Consider the following 21,205-nt stretch of genomic DNA (forward strand, 5'->3'; position numbering starts at 1 on the left):
TAGAGCAGTGATTCTCAAAAAGGCTATCACAAGATCCTCTTAAGGGTATCACAAAATGCTGCTCAATATTTACTTAAGGACTGCTCACCTACCCAGGATTTACACAATTAATCCAGAGATTTTCAGTGGGAATCCAGAGTGTCAAAAACATTTGGATCTTGCTGTATTCCTCTGGAGTTCTTTGCAGCAACAGAATTTATCTATTTTTTTTTTTATTGAAAAAATAAGGGATAACTTAGAGCAGGCATTCCCTAAGGGAAACTTTCAGTCTATCAAGAGTGTCTCAAGAATAACAAAGTTGATAAAAACTGATTTAAAGTGACATAAATTAATTCAATATGAAGATAAACGTATGTTATCCAAGTATACCGAGTATCCCCATGCCTTTACTAACGGCTCCAAAAAGTTTTAAAGTGCAGATCTTTGAAAATCAAGCCTTAAAATTTTTCAACATCCTGAAAAGATAGCTTTTAATAGTTCTAATATACTACAGAAAAAAAAAAGTGCAGACACAGATTATCCCTGAAATTTCAGCCTATTCTTTGACTTTGTCCTTGACAGAGACAAGTAATGGCTTTGTTACATGGTCATTTTTGGTAGTCCCTGGAGCTATTAACCCCTGCGGTGTTCATATATTAACACCTGAAACTAGTCTGAAGAACAGCTCTACCTCCCAGGCACTCTGGGAAGCACAGCGAGCACCCTTCACAACCCAGTCCCAAATTCCTTTATTTCTTATTTCTTTTTCTTATTTTTATTTTATCATTCAGTGGAATTTATTTCACCACTCTTCCCTCACCCCATTACCTTTCTACCTCCCATTTCATTAATCACCTGTGTTTCATCCCTTCTCTGCCTCCCTGTTTCATGATCCTGCTCCACTCCATGCCACCCCTCACACATTCCCACCAAGAGCAGGGGCAGAGGCCTGTCCTGGATCACCAGCCTTGGAGTGGCAACTCACACCTCTAGCTCCTTGTCCAGTCCCTGCTTGCAAGCCTTTTTGGGGCAAGTCACAGCCGTGCAGGTCAGATTAGCCAAAGAAGGTTTTAATCTTAAAATTTTTACTGCTCCAAACTTGAGTTAGGGCTGACAGACACCAACATTTGAGAAGCTCAAAGTGTAGCATATAACTGGGGCTGAAATCTATCCAGGGAGAAACAGATATACGAGTAGAATATGTCTCTCTCCTGTTTCTTATTTAATCTTATGCCCTACAAGTTAAAACAAAAGAACCATAACTGGAACTGCTCTGTTGCTGAGTTCTTGACTCTAAGCAGATGGGAAGAGAGATCTCTGTAGCATAAGTGAAACCTCCCTAAGAAAATCCTTCTGTTTTTAAATCTTTATATTTTTATATTTTTTTCTGTTGTATATTGTGTATGTATGTGTATACACACACATATATAGATAGATACATATCTGTATCTGTGTGTGTGTATAATTTTGTTTTTGTGGGGGAGGAGGTTGTTTTTAGCTTCCTGAGGGGGTAGGGTTTGGGGAATTTTTGGTCTCTGAGGAACTTTTTTGGAAATTCCTGTTGTCCAATACAATATGCATTTTTTCATAATAATATCTAAATGAATAATTTAATAATTATGAGTTTCTGCTCCTATCCCCTCATCCAGAACAGAATTTGTGTTGAGATTTTTATTTTATATGACATTATATTTTCAATATAATTTTACTACTTTCTGTGAAAAATAACCTACGTGTCCTTTTTGGCAGTACCTTCTCCAGAGTTTACAGGTACAGGAAAACAAGGGTTCGGACATTTATGCAATGCAATAATGATGTGCCTGGCACATCATTTCCATTCAGTTTAAATGAATAAGCTAGCAGAGCCCTTTAAACCTTTCAGGCCAAGTATTTTGCATTAGCATCCAAAAATGCAGATACAGCAGTCTATTCAGGAAAAGAATAAATATGAAAATGGGGTGTCCTGCCTCCCATTGTTGGTTTCTCAGATTAACGTATTGTTTCTCCGAAGCCACGCCTTTAACTCCCTTCCATGCTGCTTACTGATGTATTTAATTATTTATCTATTTATTCTTAGAGCAAGAAATATGGACAGGAACAGAAATGAACAATCAGACTCTGGTGACAGAATTCATCCTTGGGGGCCTCTCCAGTAACCCAAAGATGCAGTCCTTCCTCCTCGGTCTCTTCTCCATCATTTACATGATAACCCTGCTGGGAAACCTGATCATTTTCTCCCTTATCTGCCTGGATCCTCACCTCCATACACCCATGTACTTCTTCCTCAGTAATCTCTCTGTCTTAGACATCTGTTATTCTTCCAACACTATCTTACGCTTGCTGTCCAGCTTCCTATTCCGGATAAGAACTATATCACTGGTTGGTTGTGCAGCCCAAATGTACTTGTTTCTGGCCCTAGCCACCACAGAGTGCATCCTCCTTGCAGTCATGGCATACGATCGATATGTAGCTATATGTCTCCCACTGAATTACGGAGTGGTTATGAACCAGAGGACACGTGTCACACTAGCAGTGGTCTCATGGGGTAGTGGCTTAGTAGTGCCCGTACCATTTACTGTCCTGACATGGAGGCTGCCATTCTGTGGCCCCAATGTGATCAAGCACTTCTTCTGTGAGATGCCTGCTGTGTTGAAGCTGGCTTGTTCTGATACGCAACTGATTGAACTAGTCACCCAGGTGGGGTGTTTTTTCACAGTACTGGCCCCTATTACCCTCATTTTTGTTTCCTATGTGCACATCCTGGCTGTCATTTTGAAGATGAACTCTTCCATGGGCAGGCAGAAAGCCTTCTCCACTTGCTTCTCCCACCTGCTCGTGGTTGCTTTGTTCTATGGTACTGCTTTCTTCAGGTACATACAGCCCAGCTCCCTCCACACTCCTGTGCTGAACAAGGTGCTCTCCCTTTTCTACACTGTTCTTACCCCCATGTTCAACCCTGTCATCTACAGCCTGAGAAACAGAGAGGTCAAAATGGCCCTAGTAAAAATGCTTAGAAACGTAGGTTTCCCCTAGATAATGGAGTGTGGGGTTTTCAAAGGCACCTAAGAGACATTTCATAGAATAATATGCATAAAAATAAAAACAGTTGTCAGGTAGGCATGAAAGGATAGGTGGTCATCAACATACTGAGGAGTGTTAAAAGGAAAGGACATTTAAAAAAACAACTATTATTTGTATCTTACCTTGTATTTACATTGCACGTTACACTATTCATGTGTCTTGTGTTATCTATTCACTGTTTATAGAATTGCTGCATATCCAAAAGTACATCAGAGCACTGCATTATTAAATGGGTAAGGTTGAGAGTGCAGTATTGCTCAGTCATGGCCTTGATGGCAGTTTGGATATAATGTATGAAGGCCTTGATTTTCACATTTAAGTTCCCTCATGACTTAAAAAAGGAAGTAGTAGAATTAGAAAAGGGACAGAGAAGGGCAACGAAAATGACCAGGTATATGGAGTAGCTGCCATACCCAAAGTAAGTGAAAAGGCTTGGACTCTTAAGTTTGGAAGGGATGAAGGTTGGTGAGAGAGGTGATAGATTTCTATCATGGAGAGTGTGAACAACGTGAGTAGGGAACTTGAACTCACCAAGTCCAATAATAGTAGAACTAGGGAGTCACCTACTGAAAATAGAAAGAGATAGGTTTAAACCTAGTGAAAGAAATGTATAATTAACTGGTAAAACTCATTACCACAGAAATTTGTAGACATTGATAGCATAGTTAGGTTTGAAATGGGACTAGACAAAGTTATGGATGATAGATCTATTATTAGCTTTTAAACAGAACAGTCAGGGGTATATCCTCTGGCATCTCTAAACTAATGGTGGTGGATACAAGGGTGGGTTATGAATAGGGAATAGATCACTTTGGATGTGGCCTATTCAGTGCTCTTCCTCTAAAGTCTCCATAACTGACACTTGGAGAAAGGATATTAGCTTGCAAGACCATTGGTCTAATCTAGTAGGACCCTTTTTATGTTCTTAGGAGTGGATAAAATCTATGCATAGTTCATTTCTGGAGTGGATAAGGTGATAAGGTATAGTTACATGGCTCTACATTTGAGACCTCTCCTGGATTTATGGTGCAGTTTGCCCCTGTTACTCTAGCTGCAAACAGAGCTCCTTGGGCATTCAATATGGGGAGGCAAGTGACAGCTAGATGTGATGTGTACCAGATTACCCTGTCATGCTCTTTTGGCTACAGCAACGGGTGTGCCTTGCCTGTATTGGGGTGCTACATTTGGGTGGCTTTATAATTAAGTCTGCATAGCACTGAAGACAGTAACAATTCTCCTGCTTCTGGCCCCACATATTTTCCTCTATTATCTGCCTTGAGTCCAGCTACAGCAGAAGCCTGCCTAACCAGGACAACAATTCAAACCGCTTCTGGGTGAGTGGGGTCTAGAACTTGGACAGGTTTTCTGTGAAGAACCTGGGCATTGACAAGATTGTGTACCTTGAAGGTGTAAGTACGAATACCCTCTCAGAGATTTGGGACTAGAGAGAACCAAACAGAAGTTTGTGGCATGGGTGTAGGGACTGAAGGAACTCACTTTCTGGCCTGTAAGGGGGAGCCAGCCAGTCATGCAGAGGGCTTCACACTCAGACCCCTTGGTATAAGGAGCCTGTTCCTGGTGGCCATCCATAGTTTTTGGCATAGTCTTTGGCAGACAACTATCTCTTCTTGGTTATGAAGCACACTACCTGGCAAGAAGATGGGCTGCCCATTTTCCAGGGCCTGGACATGGAATCGCTGGTTGATCAGTTCCCAGCTGGCTTGTTCTTTAGTTCATTGGACTATACAGTTATCCAAATAGCAGAACCATAGTTAGTTTCCTTGGTTTTACACTCTGCAGCAAACCTGCTCTATCCCTCAATGCTTGATACCCTTATTCCTATGTATTTCTGTAGCAAAACCCCCAGTTTTTCTTTATATATATAAGAATTCTGTTCTTTTCTGTTTCTTTATATGTATAAGTAAGTAGGGACTGGAGATGGGGGGGATTTCAGAGGGGTTGTAGATGTGTGGGGTTGTGTAGGTGTGGGAGGGCTGGTCAGGGGGGCATGGTTCACCTGCAGGCCCCAGAGCCCCCCCTGCCGCACACAACAGCCGTGGCCATGGGCTCCTCAGGGCCCCCTGCAGCCAGAGCCCCACTGCAGTGCAGCATTGCCTGGATCTCCTCAGAGTTGGCACTGCCTATGCCAGCTTTTGCAGGTCCAGGCTGGCTCAGTATGGCATGGGATGGCACGGGGCCATGTGGCTTCAGGCAGCACCAGGACTGCTTGGGCTGTCACCTGGGGCCTGGCCGTGCTCACAGGGACCATGCAGCATGCCGGTGTGGGTCCTGCCTCCGCAGGCCTCATGTGCCATCGGCCTAGGCCAGTTCCATTGAGGTAAGACCTGGCCTGGTGTGACACACGGTTTCTGAGAGGGGGTCCAGGTCCCAGGTGACAGCCCGAATAGCCCCGATGTTGCCTGAAGATGCATGGCCCTGCATCATGCCTAGGTGAGCTGGGGTGTCCCTGCAACAGGCAGCACTGGCGGCACCAGGTCTGAGGCAATTGGGGCCATGCTGCACTGTGGGGAGGCTCTGGCCATAGTGGACCATGAGCATCCCACAGCCACTGCTGCTGCGGGGTTGATCTGTGGGCCCTGCAAGGCAGGGGGCAAGAGGGCCCTGAGAGGGGGGAAATGAGGGCCCTGTGGGGGAGTGGGGCCTGCAGGAGGCACATGAGGGCCTTATGGGGGCATGAAGGCCCTGCAAGGTGTGTATGAAGGTCCTGTGGAGGAGCACATAGGTCCCAGGGGGGTGCATGAAGCCCTAGCTCGAGGGCATGTGAGCCCTCTGAGGGGTGAATGAGGGCCCTGTCGGGGGGCATGTGGGCCCTGTGGGAGGAAGCTGTGGGCCCTATGGGGGGGTAGTCCATGTATTATGGGGGGACTGCACCCTATGGGGGATCAGGAGACAAACTTCCCCGAGCAGCCCTCACCAGGGCAGGTTTGTATATTGCTGGGTACAGGTGTTGGCCCCAGGTTCTAGCTTCCCCTGGCTGCAGATATGAGAGGAGCTGGGAAGGGTTATTTTGCCCCAAGTGGCACAACTTGCTCCACACCAAAGTACATGTCTGGGCATGTGCACTGAGGCAAAAATCCCCATCTTAAATTTATGCCGTAACTATTTGAGCTCCTGAAAGAGCACATACCTGCATGTGTGGATGCGTGCAAAGATGGACTTGGTAATGGTTTTCAGTTATTTGAAGGGTAGTTATGAAGTGATAGTGATAAATGTTTCTCTATGGCTTCAGGGGAGAAGGCAAGGACTTAAATTACAACCCAGGAAATTTAGGTTGGCTTTTGGGGAAATCATGGAAGTTATGAGGATGGTTAAGCACTGTACCATTAACAGGTTGTAGAATTTGCATCCTTGGAAGTTTTAAAGAGAAAAGTCATAAGTCTGGAGATTTTAGACAAGGACAATCATGAGCAGGAGGCTGCACTATGATATGCTGACCTAACTATTTTACTATTTGAAAAGTTTTAAGAAGTGTTATCTTTTCTCTGTTTTTAAACTTTCTAAAATTTTCACACCACTTTTCTTATAATAAAAAAGAAATAAAAGAAGTGGAAATAAATGAGAGGAACCCCAGATTTTTATTTTTAAATGAAATAACATTTTTAATTTCATTTTGAGGAGGTGGGAAATCATACTGGAATTTACTTCAAATATGGAAATCAAAAAGGGGCTTTCTGAATGGGAAAAAGTCCTGTTTTTTCTTTCTTTTTGCTCGAAAACATTTGGAGAAACAATTGAAACGGTAAATGTACAATTGAAAATGTTCATTTTTTTAAATCCTCCAGGAGTCCATTGTTTTAAATCCTTTTTCTTTGATAATAGGTGCATCTCTACATGCCATTAAGGTGATGTTATAAGCTGCAGCAGAGTTTGTGCCAGAGTCAGCTGCTCCTGGGCACAGTATCTGTACACGCACCGAGGACCACAGCATTTTGAGCCACGGCTGAACAACCCTTGGCTGGCAGCAGGCTCAGGGAGAGGGGGCTGGAGAGGATGATCAGACCTTGGCTCTGAGTGGTGGCATCAGGCAATATTAGGGATGACCAAAAGTGTGGAGCTATGTGGTTGCCCCCCCAAGCCTGATCCCAGGGGCTGCTCTGCTGTGACTCAAGCTGCTGCATCCACACATGTGTTTCTGCACAGTAAATGCCTCTGCCATGACAGGACTATCTTACAGGAGAGTTAATTAATTTACTGCGCCTAATACGAGTGCGTAATGCTTCACTGCCAAGCTAATTTGTCAACACCACAGTAAAGTGCATGTGAGATGCGCCCATTGAGTATCAGATCATCCAGTCATTGTATATAAACATATCTATACTGATCCTAGTTTTTAGCACTGGTGGATCTGATCATTTGCTATTTCACTTCTAAATTTAGTTTAAGGATATACAGTGCATTTTTCCTGTCAACTTTGTTACAAAAGATGTTTATGTTCTAGTTTCTAATGCATCTTAGTTTTTCATCATTGTTCTTCATCCTAACGCTCAGCAACTGGAATCCCTAAGGAAAATTGGCTTATGTTAAATAGTCTCGCCTAATTCATGATGTCATCATTCAAAGATGGAAAAGGAAAAAAATCGTTATGTGGGAAGTTTGTAAAGTCTTATATGTGTATCCTTTAGTGGTTTAGGAGGTCTGAAAACAGGAAGAAAGTAGACAGTGAATAGGTAGGAGCAGGTCAGCTTCTCTGGATCATCTAATTCCATTGTGAAATGCAAAAAGAAAGCAGCGGAACTCATGGTTTAACCTGAAATAGCAACACTGATGAAGGACAGCCTGGGTACAGGCACTGGGCAGTAGTAATCTGAAGGAATTAAAGTTCTGTTTTATTTTGTGGGGTTTTTCACTACACTGAACCTTCCTGTATACTATTAGAACAAATGAGCCAAGAAATATTGAATCAATCAACATTGAGCTTGACCAGGAATTCTTGGGTCAGCTCACAGATGTAGTGAAGGCTAAAGATGTGGTAGTCATGGGGGACCTGAATTTCCCAGACATCTGCTGGGAAGAACAGTCAGCCAGGTCTGAACACTCACGTAGGTTCTTGGCCAGAGTGCAGGATCTCCATCGAACCCAGGAGGAGCACAGCCCCACCAGGGGGGACGCCTTGTTGGACCTGGTGCTGGCCACGGGTGATGACCTGGTGAGGGGGCTGCGGGTGCTCGACCACCTGGGCGACAGCAATCATCGCCTGCTGGAATTCACCATCCATTGCAAGGTGGCAAAGGCCTGCAGCAAGGCAGCAGCCCTAGATTTCAGGAGGGCGGACTTCAGTGAGCTAAGGAGGATAGTTGGAGAAGCGCTGAGGTCCCGGAGGGGAGGGGAACCAGGTGTCCAAGAAGAGTGGTCGCTCCTTAAGGAGACAATCCTCCAAGCCGAAAGGAAGGTAATCCCAACGGGGATCAAAGGGAGCAGGAGAGCACACAAGCCTCCGTGGCTCACCAAAAGCATCTGGGAATGTCTCCTTGCTAAAAAGGAGGCTTACACCCAATGGAAAGAAGGGATCATCACCAGGGAGGACTATTCTGTAGTTGCTCGGGGATAGTTTCATAGTTTCATAGTTTCATAGTAGCTAGAGTCGGAAGGGACCTAGGTAGATCATCTAGTCCGACCCCCTGCCTTGGCAGGAAAGAGCACCGGGGTCAGATGACCCCGGCAAGGTGCTCATCTAACTTCCTTTTAAAAATCCCCAGGCTAGGAGCCTGCACCACTTCCCCTGGAAGCCAGTTCCAGGCCCTAGCCGCCCTGACTGTGAAGTAGCGCCTCCTAATATCTAATCTAAACTTACCCTCCGCCAGCTTGTGACCGTTATTCCTGGTCACTCCTGGGAGTGCACGGGGGAACAGGGACTCCCCCAATACCTGCTGATCCCCCCTGACCAGTTTGTAGCAGGCCACAAGGTCCCCCCTTAACCTTCTCTTGTGGAGGCTAAACAGGTTCAGGTCCCGTAGCCTATCCTCATAAGGCCTGCCCTGCTGACCCCTGATCATACGAGTGGCCCTCCTCTGAACTCTTTCCATATCGTCCACGTCCCTCTTGAAGTGTGGCGCCCAGAACTGGACGCAGTACTCCAGCTGCGGCCTGACCAGTGCCGCATAGAGGGGGAGGATCACCTCCCTGGACCTGCTCGAGATGCATCTGTGGATGCATGACAGGGTACAGCTGGCCTTCTTGACTGCCTCCCCACACTGCCGGCCCATGTTCATCGTGGAGTCAATGACAACTCCAAGATCCTTTTCCGTCTCCGTGCTGGCAAGAGGGGAGTTCCCCAACCTGTAAGTGTGGTGCCGGTTCTTCCTCCCCACGTGCAACACCTTGCACTTATCAGTGTTAAACCCCATCTTATTCCCATCTGCCCACCGTTGCAACCTGTCAAGGTCAGCTTGTAGCCTATTGCACCCTTCTAGTGCACCCACATCCCCCCACATCTTAGTGTCATCAGCAAACTTGAACAGGGTGCTTTCTACCCCCTCATCCAAGATGTAGGGGGGCAGTTAGGAAGGACAAGGCAGAGATGGAACTGGGACTAGCTTCCCAGATTAAGGACAATAAGAAGTCCTTTTTTAAATACATAGGGGGTAAAAAGAAGGTCCCGGGTAATGTGGAGCCCTTGCAGGACGCCGTGGGAAACTTGGTTGTCACACCAGACGGCAAAGCTAACATGTTTAACGATTTCTTTGCCTCCATCTTCCTAAGTAGGGACCAGAACAGCCACCTCCCTGATAAGCCCCCCTCGGGCCCCAGGGGAGGCACACCTGGGCCACAGGTTAGCGAGGATTTAGTTAGGGAGCTTTTGGAGGGGCTGGACGTATTCAAGTCAGCCAGCCCGGATGATCTCCACCCTAGAGTTCTAAAGGAACTGGCCAAGGTCATTGCAAGTCCCCTGGCATGGCTTTACGAGCACTCGTGGTGCTCTGGTGAGGTACCGGAGGACTGGAAGAGGGCCAACGTGGTCCCCATCTTCAAAAAAGGCAGGAAGGAGGACCTGGGAAACTATAGGCCGGTTAGTCTTACCTGGATCCTAGGCAAGCTGTTTGAGAAAATTATGCTGGCACACATCCAGGAGGGGCCAGCAGGGGACTGCATGCTTAGGGGCAACCAACATGGGTTCATCAGTGGCAGGTCCTGTCAGACCAACCTGGTGGCCTTTTACGATCAATCACCAGATCATTAGATGCAGGGGTAGCAGTGGATATAATCTTCCTGGACTTCTGGAAGGCCTTTGACACTGTCTCTCACCCCGTTCTAATTAAGAAACTGGGGGGCTGTGGTGTAGACACCCACACAGTCAAATGGGTCGCCAACTGGCTGGAGGGCCGCACCCAGAGGGTGGTAGTGGATGGGGCCTTCTCAACCTGGAAGGACGTGGGCAGTGGGGTTCCGCAGGGCTCGGTCCTTGGGCCCGCACTGTTCAACATCTTCATCAGCGATTTGAATGAGGGGGTAAAAAGCACCCTGTTCAAATTTGCTGATGACACTAAGATATGGGGGGGGCGTGGGCACACTGGAAGGATGCAACAGGCTACAATCAGACCTAGACAGGTTACAAGGGCGGGCAGACGAGAATAGGATGGGTTTCAACACAGACAAGTGCAAGGTGATGCACCTCGGGAGGAACAACCGGCACCATACCTACAAGTTAGGGAACTCTCCTCTTGTCAGCACGGACGCGGAAAGGGATCTGGGGGTCATCATTGACTCCAAGATGAACATGGGCCAGCAGTGTGGAGAGGCAGTCAGGAAGGCCAACCGCACCTTGGCATGCATCCACAGATGCATCTCGAGCAGGTCAAAGGAGGTGATCCTCCCCCTCTATGCAGCACTGGTCAGACCGCAGCTGGAGTACTGCGTCCAGTTCTGGGCACCGCGCTTCAAGAGGGATGTTGACAGCATGGAGAGGGTCCAGAGGAGGGCCACTCACATGATAGGGGCAGCAGGGAAGGTCCTATGAGGAGAGGCTACAGGACCTGAACCTATTCAGCCTCCACAAGAGAAGGCTGAGGGGGGGATTTAGTGGCCTGTTACAAACTAGTCAGAGTGGACCAGCAGGCATTGGGGGAATCTCTGTTCCCCCAAGCACTACCAGGAGTGACTAGAAATAACGGTCACAAGCTGGCAGAGGGTAAATTCAGACTAGACATCAGGAGGCGCTACTTCACAGTCAGGGCGGCTGGTGTCTGGAACCAACTTCCAAGAGAAGTGGTGCAGGCTCCTACCCTGGGGGTGTTTAAGAGGAGGCTAGGAGAACACCTTGCTGGGGTCATTTGACCCCAGTACTCTTTCCTGCCATGGCAGGGGGTCGGACTAGATGATCTGCTCAGGTCCTTTCCAACCCTAGAAACTATGAAACTATGAAACATGGTGTTTTTCAGTCATTTCAAACCATCGACTTCTAATTTGACAATTTTAAAATTTACTTTTCTAAATGTGCAAAAATTGAAAAGAAGTCATTTTGAATCAAAACATTAGACAGTATACCTTTTGAAATTCTATTTTTTTTAATGAATTAAAGACTTGTCTTTATTTAAAATAAAAAGAGTTGTCAAAATAACAATGCATGTTGTTTCTTTGTTGGCAAATTATGATTTTCTAAACCTTTGGAAAGCTACTAATGGTGCCTTCATTTGGTAGAAATGATTTTTAATCAAGTTAAGATAAAATGCCTGGACAAAAAACAAAAACAAAGAAACAGAAAACCCAGGATGCCAAAGGTCAGGAAGCAACTTTTCCCCAGGTTAGGTTGGCAAGGAAATTCTGTTCCTACTTTAAGGTTCCTTTTAGTATCATAACAGTATATTTTACACAACACATTGTATTTTCCCCTCACATTGAAAAGACTCTTGGTATTGGTGGCTCCCTGCTCTTTTCATTTGGTATACTGACTCAGATCTTCTTTCTTATTTCACCTCTAAGCTGCTCTATAGAGCAAGGAATGGATAATCTTGCAGACTTTCAGCTTTGGATATTGCTGTAGAGAGAGTGGGAGAAGGTCGGTCAGGTTAACACCTTAGAACCTAACTGGCTCAGGAGGCTGAGTTTTTGTTCACAGGGACCTATTTTGTCTGATGCTAGAAACAGATTTTGCAGAAGGAATGGATTTAACATAGATCTGAATGTAAATGCAAAAGAAAGGAACAGGCAGAAGGGGCACTGCTGAAGAGGCAAAGGTGGGTTGAAAAAGTCAGTAGGGGATGGGAAAAAACAGATGGCATTAAAAGCTAGTATGGGTAATAGGATAAAAATCCATATTTTTATCCATAGTCTCCAATGAGAACATGTTAGACTAAATCCAGTCTTTATTTCTTGTCCTGCAATTTTATATTCAAGTTAGCTTTTGAAGACAGCTACTTTAAAGTCACCGAGAGTCCAGAGAGGTGAACGGGTTCTGCCACAGATTTTTTTGAAGTTCTGGAACTGATGTCAAATCAGCGTCCATTCATTTCTTTACACAGGAATTGTCCCATCTGGTGCATGTAGAGAGCAGAGGGGCACTTAAAACAGGTGCTGGTGTACGCGACGTTGATATAGGGGTAGGTGAATGAATCCCAGGTGTTATATTCTATGTCGTTTGGTCAACTGAAGATGTGGTCTGTAGTCATGAGAGGGCACAGCTGAGATCTTTGTCTGTATCAAGCCCTGACGTGATGTGAATCAGAGTTAAATAGACTCTGTCCTTGACAGAGACAAGTAATTTTTATTACATGGCTTTATTACATGGTCATTTTTTGTGGTCCCTGGAGCTCTTAACTCCTATTTACATACTAACACCTGAAACTAGTTTGAAGTACACTTTAGGTGGCTTAAGTGTATGCCTCTCCAGGGCAGGTTTATCTCTGATCTGTGTTACCGAGTCCTTGTTCCATTAATGCCTGGCCTTTCGCTGCCAATGAGCTACCCAAAATCTAATCCTCACCAGTCCAGGATACAAGTGTTTCCCTCCCCCTGTTTCTGTTCAGTGTGGAAAAACATTCCACACTCCAAATACTACTGTCCATGAGGGTCCTGGCACCAAAGCAACTCACCCTCGGCCCCCAGGGGTTGGACCTCTCCCTCCCCACCACAAGTGGTGCAACCCCGTACAAACAGTCTGAAGAGAACATGACATTTAGCCAGGTTGCAGGGGGTGGGTGGGTTTAGGAGTGGAGTCCACATAGGCTGGGGACAGCAACAAGGTTAGGAGCCACATTGGTCCCTGTGAGTTGGGACTTTTTTCTTGGTGCAGGGGCAGTAGCTCCCCAAAAGCACCTTCCTTCACCACTCCCACCTCCCAGTCACTCCGGGAAGCACACCCCAATCCCAGATCCCTTTATTTCTTTTTATTATTTTTACTTATTTTTATTTTATCATTCAGTGGCTGGCTGACTTCATTTCACCCCATTACCTTTCCACCTTCCATTTCATTAACCACCTCCATTCCATTCATTCTCCACCTCCCTGTTTCATGATCCTGCCCCAGTGCAAGCCACCGTCACACGTTCCCACCTAGAGCAGGGGCAGAGGCCTGTCCTGGATCACCAGCCTTGGAGTGGCAACTCACACCTCTGGCTCCTTGTCCAGTCCCTGCTCGCAAGCCTTCTTGGGGCAAGTCACAGCCGTGCAGGTCAGATTAGCCAAAGAAGGTTTTAATCTTAAAATTTTTACTGCTCCAAACTTGAGTTAGGGCTGACAGACACCAACATTTGAGAAGCTCAAAGTGTAACATGTAATGAGTTCTTAAATCTTTCCATGGATACCATGATATACAAGTAGAATATGTCTCTCTCCTGTTTCTTATTTAATCTTATGCCCTGCAAGTTAAAACAAAAGAACCATAACTGGAACTGCTCTGTTGCTGAGTTCTTGACTCTAAGCAGATGGGACAAGAGATCTCTGTAGCATAAGTGAAACCCTCCCCAAGAAAATCTTTCTTTTTTAAAATCTTTTTATTTTTCCTGGTTGTTGTTGTTTTGGTTTTTGTTTGCAGGGGAGAAGGTTCTTTTTTACTTGGTGAGGTAGGTGGGGGTGGGGGGGGGTCAGTGACTTCACTTTATTCGAAATTCCTGTTGTCAATTAAAATATTCATTCTTATATAATAAAATAGAAACTAATATTTTAATATTTATGGGTTTCTGCCCCCTCCCCTCACCCAAAAACAGAATTTGTGCTGATATTTTTATTTTTCTGTGACATTGTATTTTAAATACAGGATTACTACTTTCTGTGGAAAAAAAAAAAACATTCCTTTTGGTAGTACCTTCTCTGGAGTTTACAGGTACAGGAAAACAAAGATTAAGACATTTATGCAATATACCAATAATGTGCTTGGCACATCATTTCCATTCAATTTAAATGCATAAAATAACAGGGCCCTTTAAAACATTCAGGGTAAGTAAAAGCTTACAATACAGTAAAAGCTCTGTTATCTGGCATCCCCCGGGAATGGGGATGCTGGATAACAAAATATGCCAATTAATTGAGTGACCTGAACAGGCTTCCTTGCCTTTTCAGGCTGCCGTTTTTCCTGCCGCATCTGGGGCATTTCCACCCCTCCTGCAGCATCACTGGCCCCTGTTATGCCCCCAGGCTGTGGGGGTTTGGCAGCACAGGCTGCTTGGCCCTGGGCTGTGCGGGGCTCAGAGAAACTGGAAGTGGCCATGGTGGGCACTTCCAGTTTCATTTTACCTTACAAGCCGGCATGCTGGTTAATAGAAAGTGCCGGCTTGTAAGGTGCTGAGTAGTGGAGCATTAGCATCCCAAAATGCAGATATGGCAGTCTATTCAGGAAAAAAATAAATATGAAAATGGGGTGTCCTAGCTCCCACTGTTGGTTTCTCAGATTAACGTATTGTTTCTCTGAAACCATGCCTTTAACTCCCTTCCATGCTGCTTACTGATGTATTTAATTATTTATCTATTTATTCTTAGAGCAAGAAATATGGACAGGAACAGAAATGAACAATCAGACTCTGGTGACAGAATTCATCCTTGGGGGCCTCTCCAGTAACCCAAAGATGCAGTCCTTCCTCCTCGGTCTCTTCTGCATCATTTACATGATAACTCTGCTGGGAAACCTGATCATTTTTTCCTTGATCTGGCTGGATCCTCACCTCCATATACCCATGTATTTCTTTCTCGGTAATCTCTCTTAGACATCTGTTCAGTTGTAAGGATATGACCCATGCTTACCTACATTTTGAAACTCAGATATGGCATTCTGTCACAAAACCAGTGCATATCCTAACTAAAGAATGGGTCCAAGATAAGTAGTGGGAGCACATGCACTTCCTCCACCTCAGTTTCAGGGACCCTAGAGGTAAAGTCCCTCTGATCCATAAGTTCAGGAAGAAGTGAGGTCCTAAATATCCTGTCATTGTGCACTTTGTCTGACCAACTAGTATTTATGTGCACCTATACATGTGTAGTAAGCCTGCTCCAACATGCTGTAATTACAATGCATTAGAGCTGACTCAATTAATCAACACAATAAGTTGATTAATCGAGTCTCCCACAGACTCCAGTGCCCTGTATCACTGTCTCCAAGCTGAAAAATGATGATGAAGCTGCTTTACCTAAATCTTGTTCAACAAACTTTAGTCAAAGCACCTCTGTCGCTATTTTTCAATGCAGGGATGTTGGTACAACCTGCTGGTGGGGCTTCTTCTGTGCAATCTTGAGTGCAAACTCACAACAAAGGTCCAGTATTGTCTGCAGAACAAGGGCTAAATATGGATCCATTCTGCAGACTAGCTGATAGTGGTGGGTGGCAGTGGTAGCTGCAGGTCACAGTGGGCAGAGTGTCTTGGGTATGAGATGGGTGGTGAATCTCACCAAAGTCCCTTCCACAACCATTTCACCACTCTGTTCAGCAACGTTCTGTTCATATCCTACTATCTATTTCAGTTCATGCCAGTTGGGGTCCTGGACCATGACACTGGAGCTTTTCTGGTGAATATCACTGGATGCTTCTACACATTCATTAATGTGCCTTAGATACTGCACATTTACTTTAGTACTTCATTAATAAAGTACTAACTAAATGCACAGTAACTAGAGTTACTGCACAGTAGCACCAGCACATGGTCATTTAGTGATGCTTACTGTGCATTAGCCTAATAACACTGCTCACTAGGGCTGTGCAAAACAGCTCCGTTCCATTTCAACTTGTTTTTCAATGTTTCAATAGAACAGAGTTTCATTTCAGATTTTGTTTTGATTCAAAACTGCTGTTCTGTTTCATTTTGTTGAAACAGTTTTGCTGTTTCAATGCTGTTTCGACGTTTTGCCCATAGGCTGTAATGGGGAAGCATAAAACAGCCTATAACTTTGTCATTTCCAGCCTGATTTGGATGAAACTTGCAGGAATGGTATCCCCTTCTGAGGGCATGAAGTCTGCCAAGTTTCAAGGAGATAGGTGCATGGGTTTGGGAGAAACTGCACCTCAAGCTGCAGACAAGCAAAACTCATAATATAGGTGACACTGTGTGTGTTAAGGTGCAGCAGGGTAAAAGCTGCAGGCATGTTAGTCCCTGCTGCAGCCATGAAGCCTGTCAGCTGTCAAGAAGATAGGTGCAGAGGTTTGGGGGAAACTGCACCTCAAGCTGCTGACAAGCAAAACTTGTGACTTGTGTGACTCTGTGTGTGTGTTAAGGTACAGCAGGGTGAAAACTGCAGGCATGCTAGCCCCTGATGAGACCACAAAGCCTGCCAGCTTTCAAGGAGATTGGTGCAGGGGTGTTCTGGGGCCCTGCACCTCTAGCTGCTGACAGGCAAAAGTCATGACATGGGTGTTTGTGGGACTGTGTCTGTCTTGGTGCACGGGGGGGGGGGGGGTGTGAAAACTGCAGGCCTGGTAAGCCCTGCTGTGGCCATGAAGCCTGCCAGCTGTCAAGGAGATAGGTACTGGGGGAGCCTGCGTTCTGGGGCCCTGCACCTCTAGCTGCTGACAGGCAACACTCATGACATGGATGGGTGACACTGTGTGTGTGTGTTAAGGTGTGCCCTCACTCAGTTGACACCAAGGCAAAAAGCAGGGCAGTTCAAACAATGCTCCTTTGATGCAGTTTTCCCATCCCTCCCCAAGAGCACTGGGATTGGAAGGGACCTCACGGAAGGATGACAGTCATTGGCCACCTACACAGTCAAAAATGAGAGCACTCCTATCTCCCCCTTCCCCCTTCTTCTCCTTACTTTAGTTTCTGCTTCCTTGCAGGCAAGACCAGCTTGAGCTTCGAAACTCAAAATGTTTTGACAATTTCGAAATGTTTCAGCTTGCCTCAGTTTGTTTTGAGGCTGTTTTGAAGATATCTGTTTCATTTCAATTTTGCTGTTTTGAGCTTGAAATGAGTTGAAACAGCATTGAAACAAAACTGCCAGCAGAATTTTGCACAGCCCTACTGCTCGGTAGGCTATTAGCACAGTTTTTGCTGTGACATGCTACTGCATAATGTTATTAGACTAATGCTTGTGTAGATGTGCCCAGAGAGAGTTATTTAGCTGTATTAGTCTGCAGTGAGGCAGACGCAGGCAGGGTGGAACACTAGACTGGTTCAGAGAGGCTTTTACAAGTGGCAGCCTACTTTGTCAGATGCAGTCTCCAAGGTGCCACCCTGCCTGCCTTCTGCTGGATGAATATCAGTTGGGGATGAGCCCCATGACTGAAGTTGAATTATGGCCATTTTATACTTTCAATAAAGCTATAGTACTTTGATCTAGTTTATGAAGTGGATCATTCCTTTCTATGGAGGTAAGTTAGTGCTCAGCAAGTGAGTGTCCCATACCCTCTTACTTGTCAATTCCTGTAACTATTCCCGTTACAAATAACCTGATTGGCTAAAACCTCATTTGAATTATGCCAAATAAAGGTCTTGTCCAATGAGTCCTCAAGTTCTTGTTCTATCAGGATTTCATTTTCTCTTAAAGAAATTCTCATAAAGAAATAAACAGAGTCCAAAGAAACTGAATGTACACCAAACAAATAAAATAACATTATGTATTTAGTATTTTGCTGAATAAAAGCCAGGCACACTTTTTAGGATTCATTAGAAACTTTATACCTCTGTTACAATTGTTCCATAGGCCTGATTCTATTGTGTGGGAAGCAAGTTTCAAATGTGGTATAATTACACTGATATCAAAATGAAACGCTTTTCATTTTCTCTGGGTTTAATGGTAGGAAAGTGAATCCCATTGAATCCAGACTGTTATTTTCATTCTACCTTAAATGAAAAGGAAGGTTACTATAATTAGTGGCCTGAAGAAATTAAGTTGTGTGTGAAAACATTTTTCTTCCTAAGGTTCTTCTCAGTGCTCCTTTTACCTCATTGTTTCTCAGGCTGTAAATAATGGGATTTAACATGGGAGTGATGACTGTATAGGACAGAGACAAGAGTTTCTTGGTGTCAGGTGAGTATCTGGATTTGGGTCGAAAGTAGGTTGAACTGGCTGTGCCATAGAAAAGTGTCACCACCACAAGGTGTGAGGAACAGGTAGAGAAAGCTTTGTGTCTGCCCTCTTTTGAGGGCATCTGCAGGATAGTGGTGATGATACGAACATAGGAAACCAGAATCAGTAGGAATGGAAACATGATGAACAGCACGGTTGCTGTGAGGGCCTCTATTTCAAAAAGGTAGGTGTCAGCACAAGCTAAATCTAATACTGGGGGGCTGTCGCAGAAAAAATGGTTGATTCTATCAGGTCCACAGAAAGGCAAACTGAATATCCATGTTGTCTGCACAGTAGATACTGGAAAACCTGAAAACCATGAGGCAGCAACCAGCTGGAAGCAAGCCCTTCTGTTCATAATTTCTGGATAACGCAATGGGTTGCATATAGCCACAAAGCGGTCATATGCCATTGCTGCTAACAGACAGCACTCAGCAGCTCCAAAAAAAAAGAAAAAATACATTTGAGCTGCACAGCCACTGTAGGAAATAGTTTTGTTCTCTACCAAGAGATTGACCAACATTTTTGGAACGATGACCAAATTGAAGCAGATTTCTAAGGAGGACAAGTTCCGGAGAAAGAAGTACATGGGGCTTTGAAGAGCAGAGTCCACAGTTGTGACAAGGATAATGAGGATATTTCCCATTAGGGTTATGGTATAAATAACAAGGAAGATCAAGAACAATGGACCTTGCAGATTGGGATGATTGGAAAATCCGATGAGAATGAATTCTGTGACCGAGCTATAGTTCTGCCTGCTCATTTTTCTTCAGTGAATTTCATCTGGAAGAACAATTATGCAGATAATATTGATAAAGTCTTCATGCAATCTTTTCTATATATAGTAATTTGGCAAAATACATAACTAATTCACCATCTTGCTCCTTCTTGATACTGTAATAAGAAGTATGGTTCTACAATTGATTGATGAAGTGACTATAACTCTCAAACCACAGGTGGCTCTCCAGCTTACCAGCTATGGCGCTTTCCAGAAAATTATATATTTTTATTTGTTTCTTTGTTTTGTTTTGTTTTGTTTTGTGCTGCATTCTTTGACTATATATTTTCTGCCACAGTGACTAATGCAGCACATGTGCTATGTATCCATATCATGATGGTACACGTTTGCCACAGTTCACTTAAGGGTGACTATGCTTTTGTGGCATTTTGATTAACACTAATTGTTCACATGCTCCTAAGCCAGTCACATTTCAAGTAGCACTTGTAATTAGACCTAAGCAAGGAGCATAAAAATACAATACATAAATAAAAACTTAATTGATGTAGGAAAAAAGTGCATAATTCTGAGCGGCCATTTGGCCACTCTTCATGAATACACTAATCCAGGGGCATAACTACTGTATTAATGAAGAAAATATCTTGAAGAAGAGGGTTCAAACAAATTAGGCAGACACCAAAATAAATAAAACAAAATTATATTCTCCGTATATTACTGAGTGTAGCCAAGTGCATTTTTTTTGCAGGATTTATTAGCACACTGACAACTTTCTGGAAACAATTGCCCCTCCTATCTCAAAAGACCTGATTCTTCCATGCAACACAAATTTCAATATGGTACAGTTCCACTGGTATTAAGGTGTCATTTTTCATTTACACAGCAGCGAATGAAAGGGGAACCAGCTCTATTGATCTGGAGGAGTTATTCATCTTTTACTTCAGGGCTTCGATTATCTGCCTACCTACCTTCCTATTTATCACCAGCAGTAACCCTAAACCATTATGGATAGTCACTAAGGATTGTTCACTTTCCCTCCCTCTTCATTAAATAAAGTTTTATACAGTTTGGAATGGTGTTTTAAAGCTATTTTTTTCAGTTCTAAACTGAAGTGATGCCTGCAACACGTGGGCTGCTGTTATCATCATCTGAGGACCTAGGACATGTAAGAAAGCAGAAGTGCCAACTGTTCATAAATTTAAGGATGACCCATAAAAATGCAGCCTAAAAGCACCTGCCCATTAAAACCATAAGAACAATGAAGATTCTGTAAAAAGCAGAAACTGTGAGCTCACTTCAAGATCTTTGTCAGAATGAAGTTAAATTCAAACCTCAGAGATAGACAGAACAGAGCAGTGCTACCTGGTGTCTAAGTGGGAGCACAGCTTAGAGCCCCACAGTGAATTGTCTGTCAGGACTTTTTAGCCTACTGGAGTGTCTGTAGCTCCTTCTGCTCTCCTGCCCTAGCAACTGCTGCCACTGAGTGTATCAGCTGTCACTGAGTCAGGCAGGAAAGGAATGGATCTGTGGGTCTGGGAGGTTGAGGAGAGGTGGCAGGTGGGTGTCTGTGCTGGGCTGAGGGGGTAGGATTGAAAAGTTCAGTCTGGGACAGCAGCATGGTGCAGTCAGGGGTATCAGGGTGTGGGATGAGTATTCAATAAGAATAACAAATTTAAAGGTAATCAGCATCACTGGGCATGTCTACATGAGTTACCACTGTGCAATTGTTACTGCGCAGTCATTTAATACTCGCATCAATACTAAATGACAGCACAGTAACTGGTGTTATTTTGCAATATTGTTGCTGTACAGGTTTTGCCCAACACTACTGTGCACTAGCAATGTGCTACTGCTCCGTAGCTCATTATTACTGTGCTGTATTGTCACCTATTTTAGACCTAGCAGCGCTACTGCATGGTAGCAATGAGCTATTGCTCAGTAGCTCATTGCTGCAGTGCCATAGCA

The 21,205-nt window shown here is 44.6% G+C and overlaps 2 protein-coding genes across 2 annotated transcripts; one reads left to right on the top strand and one right to left on the bottom strand.

Annotated features, from left to right (window-relative positions):
• Positions 1-2,082: 2,082 nt before the first annotated feature.
• Positions 2,083-3,012, top strand: LOC149862749 (olfactory receptor 2A1/2A42-like). The gene has a single exon (XM_090054088.1). The coding sequence runs from the start codon at positions 2,083-2,085 to the stop codon at positions 3,010-3,012; it is 930 nt and encodes a 309-aa protein (XP_089910214.1).
• Positions 3,013-18,322: 15,310 nt separating this feature from the next.
• On the bottom strand, positions 18,323-19,267 carry LOC149862750 (olfactory receptor 10A4-like). Its single transcript, XM_090054089.1, has one exon. The coding sequence runs from the start codon at positions 19,265-19,267 to the stop codon at positions 18,323-18,325; it is 945 nt and encodes a 314-aa protein (XP_089910215.1).
• Between the last annotated feature and the right edge of the window lie 1,938 nt (positions 19,268-21,205).

Source organism: Crocodylus siamensis, chromosome 6 (assembly GCF_052110815.1).
Source record: "Crocodylus siamensis isolate JL-2025a chromosome 6, ASM5211081v1, whole genome shotgun sequence".
Taxonomy (NCBI): domain Eukaryota; kingdom Metazoa; phylum Chordata; order Crocodylia; family Crocodylidae; genus Crocodylus; species Crocodylus siamensis.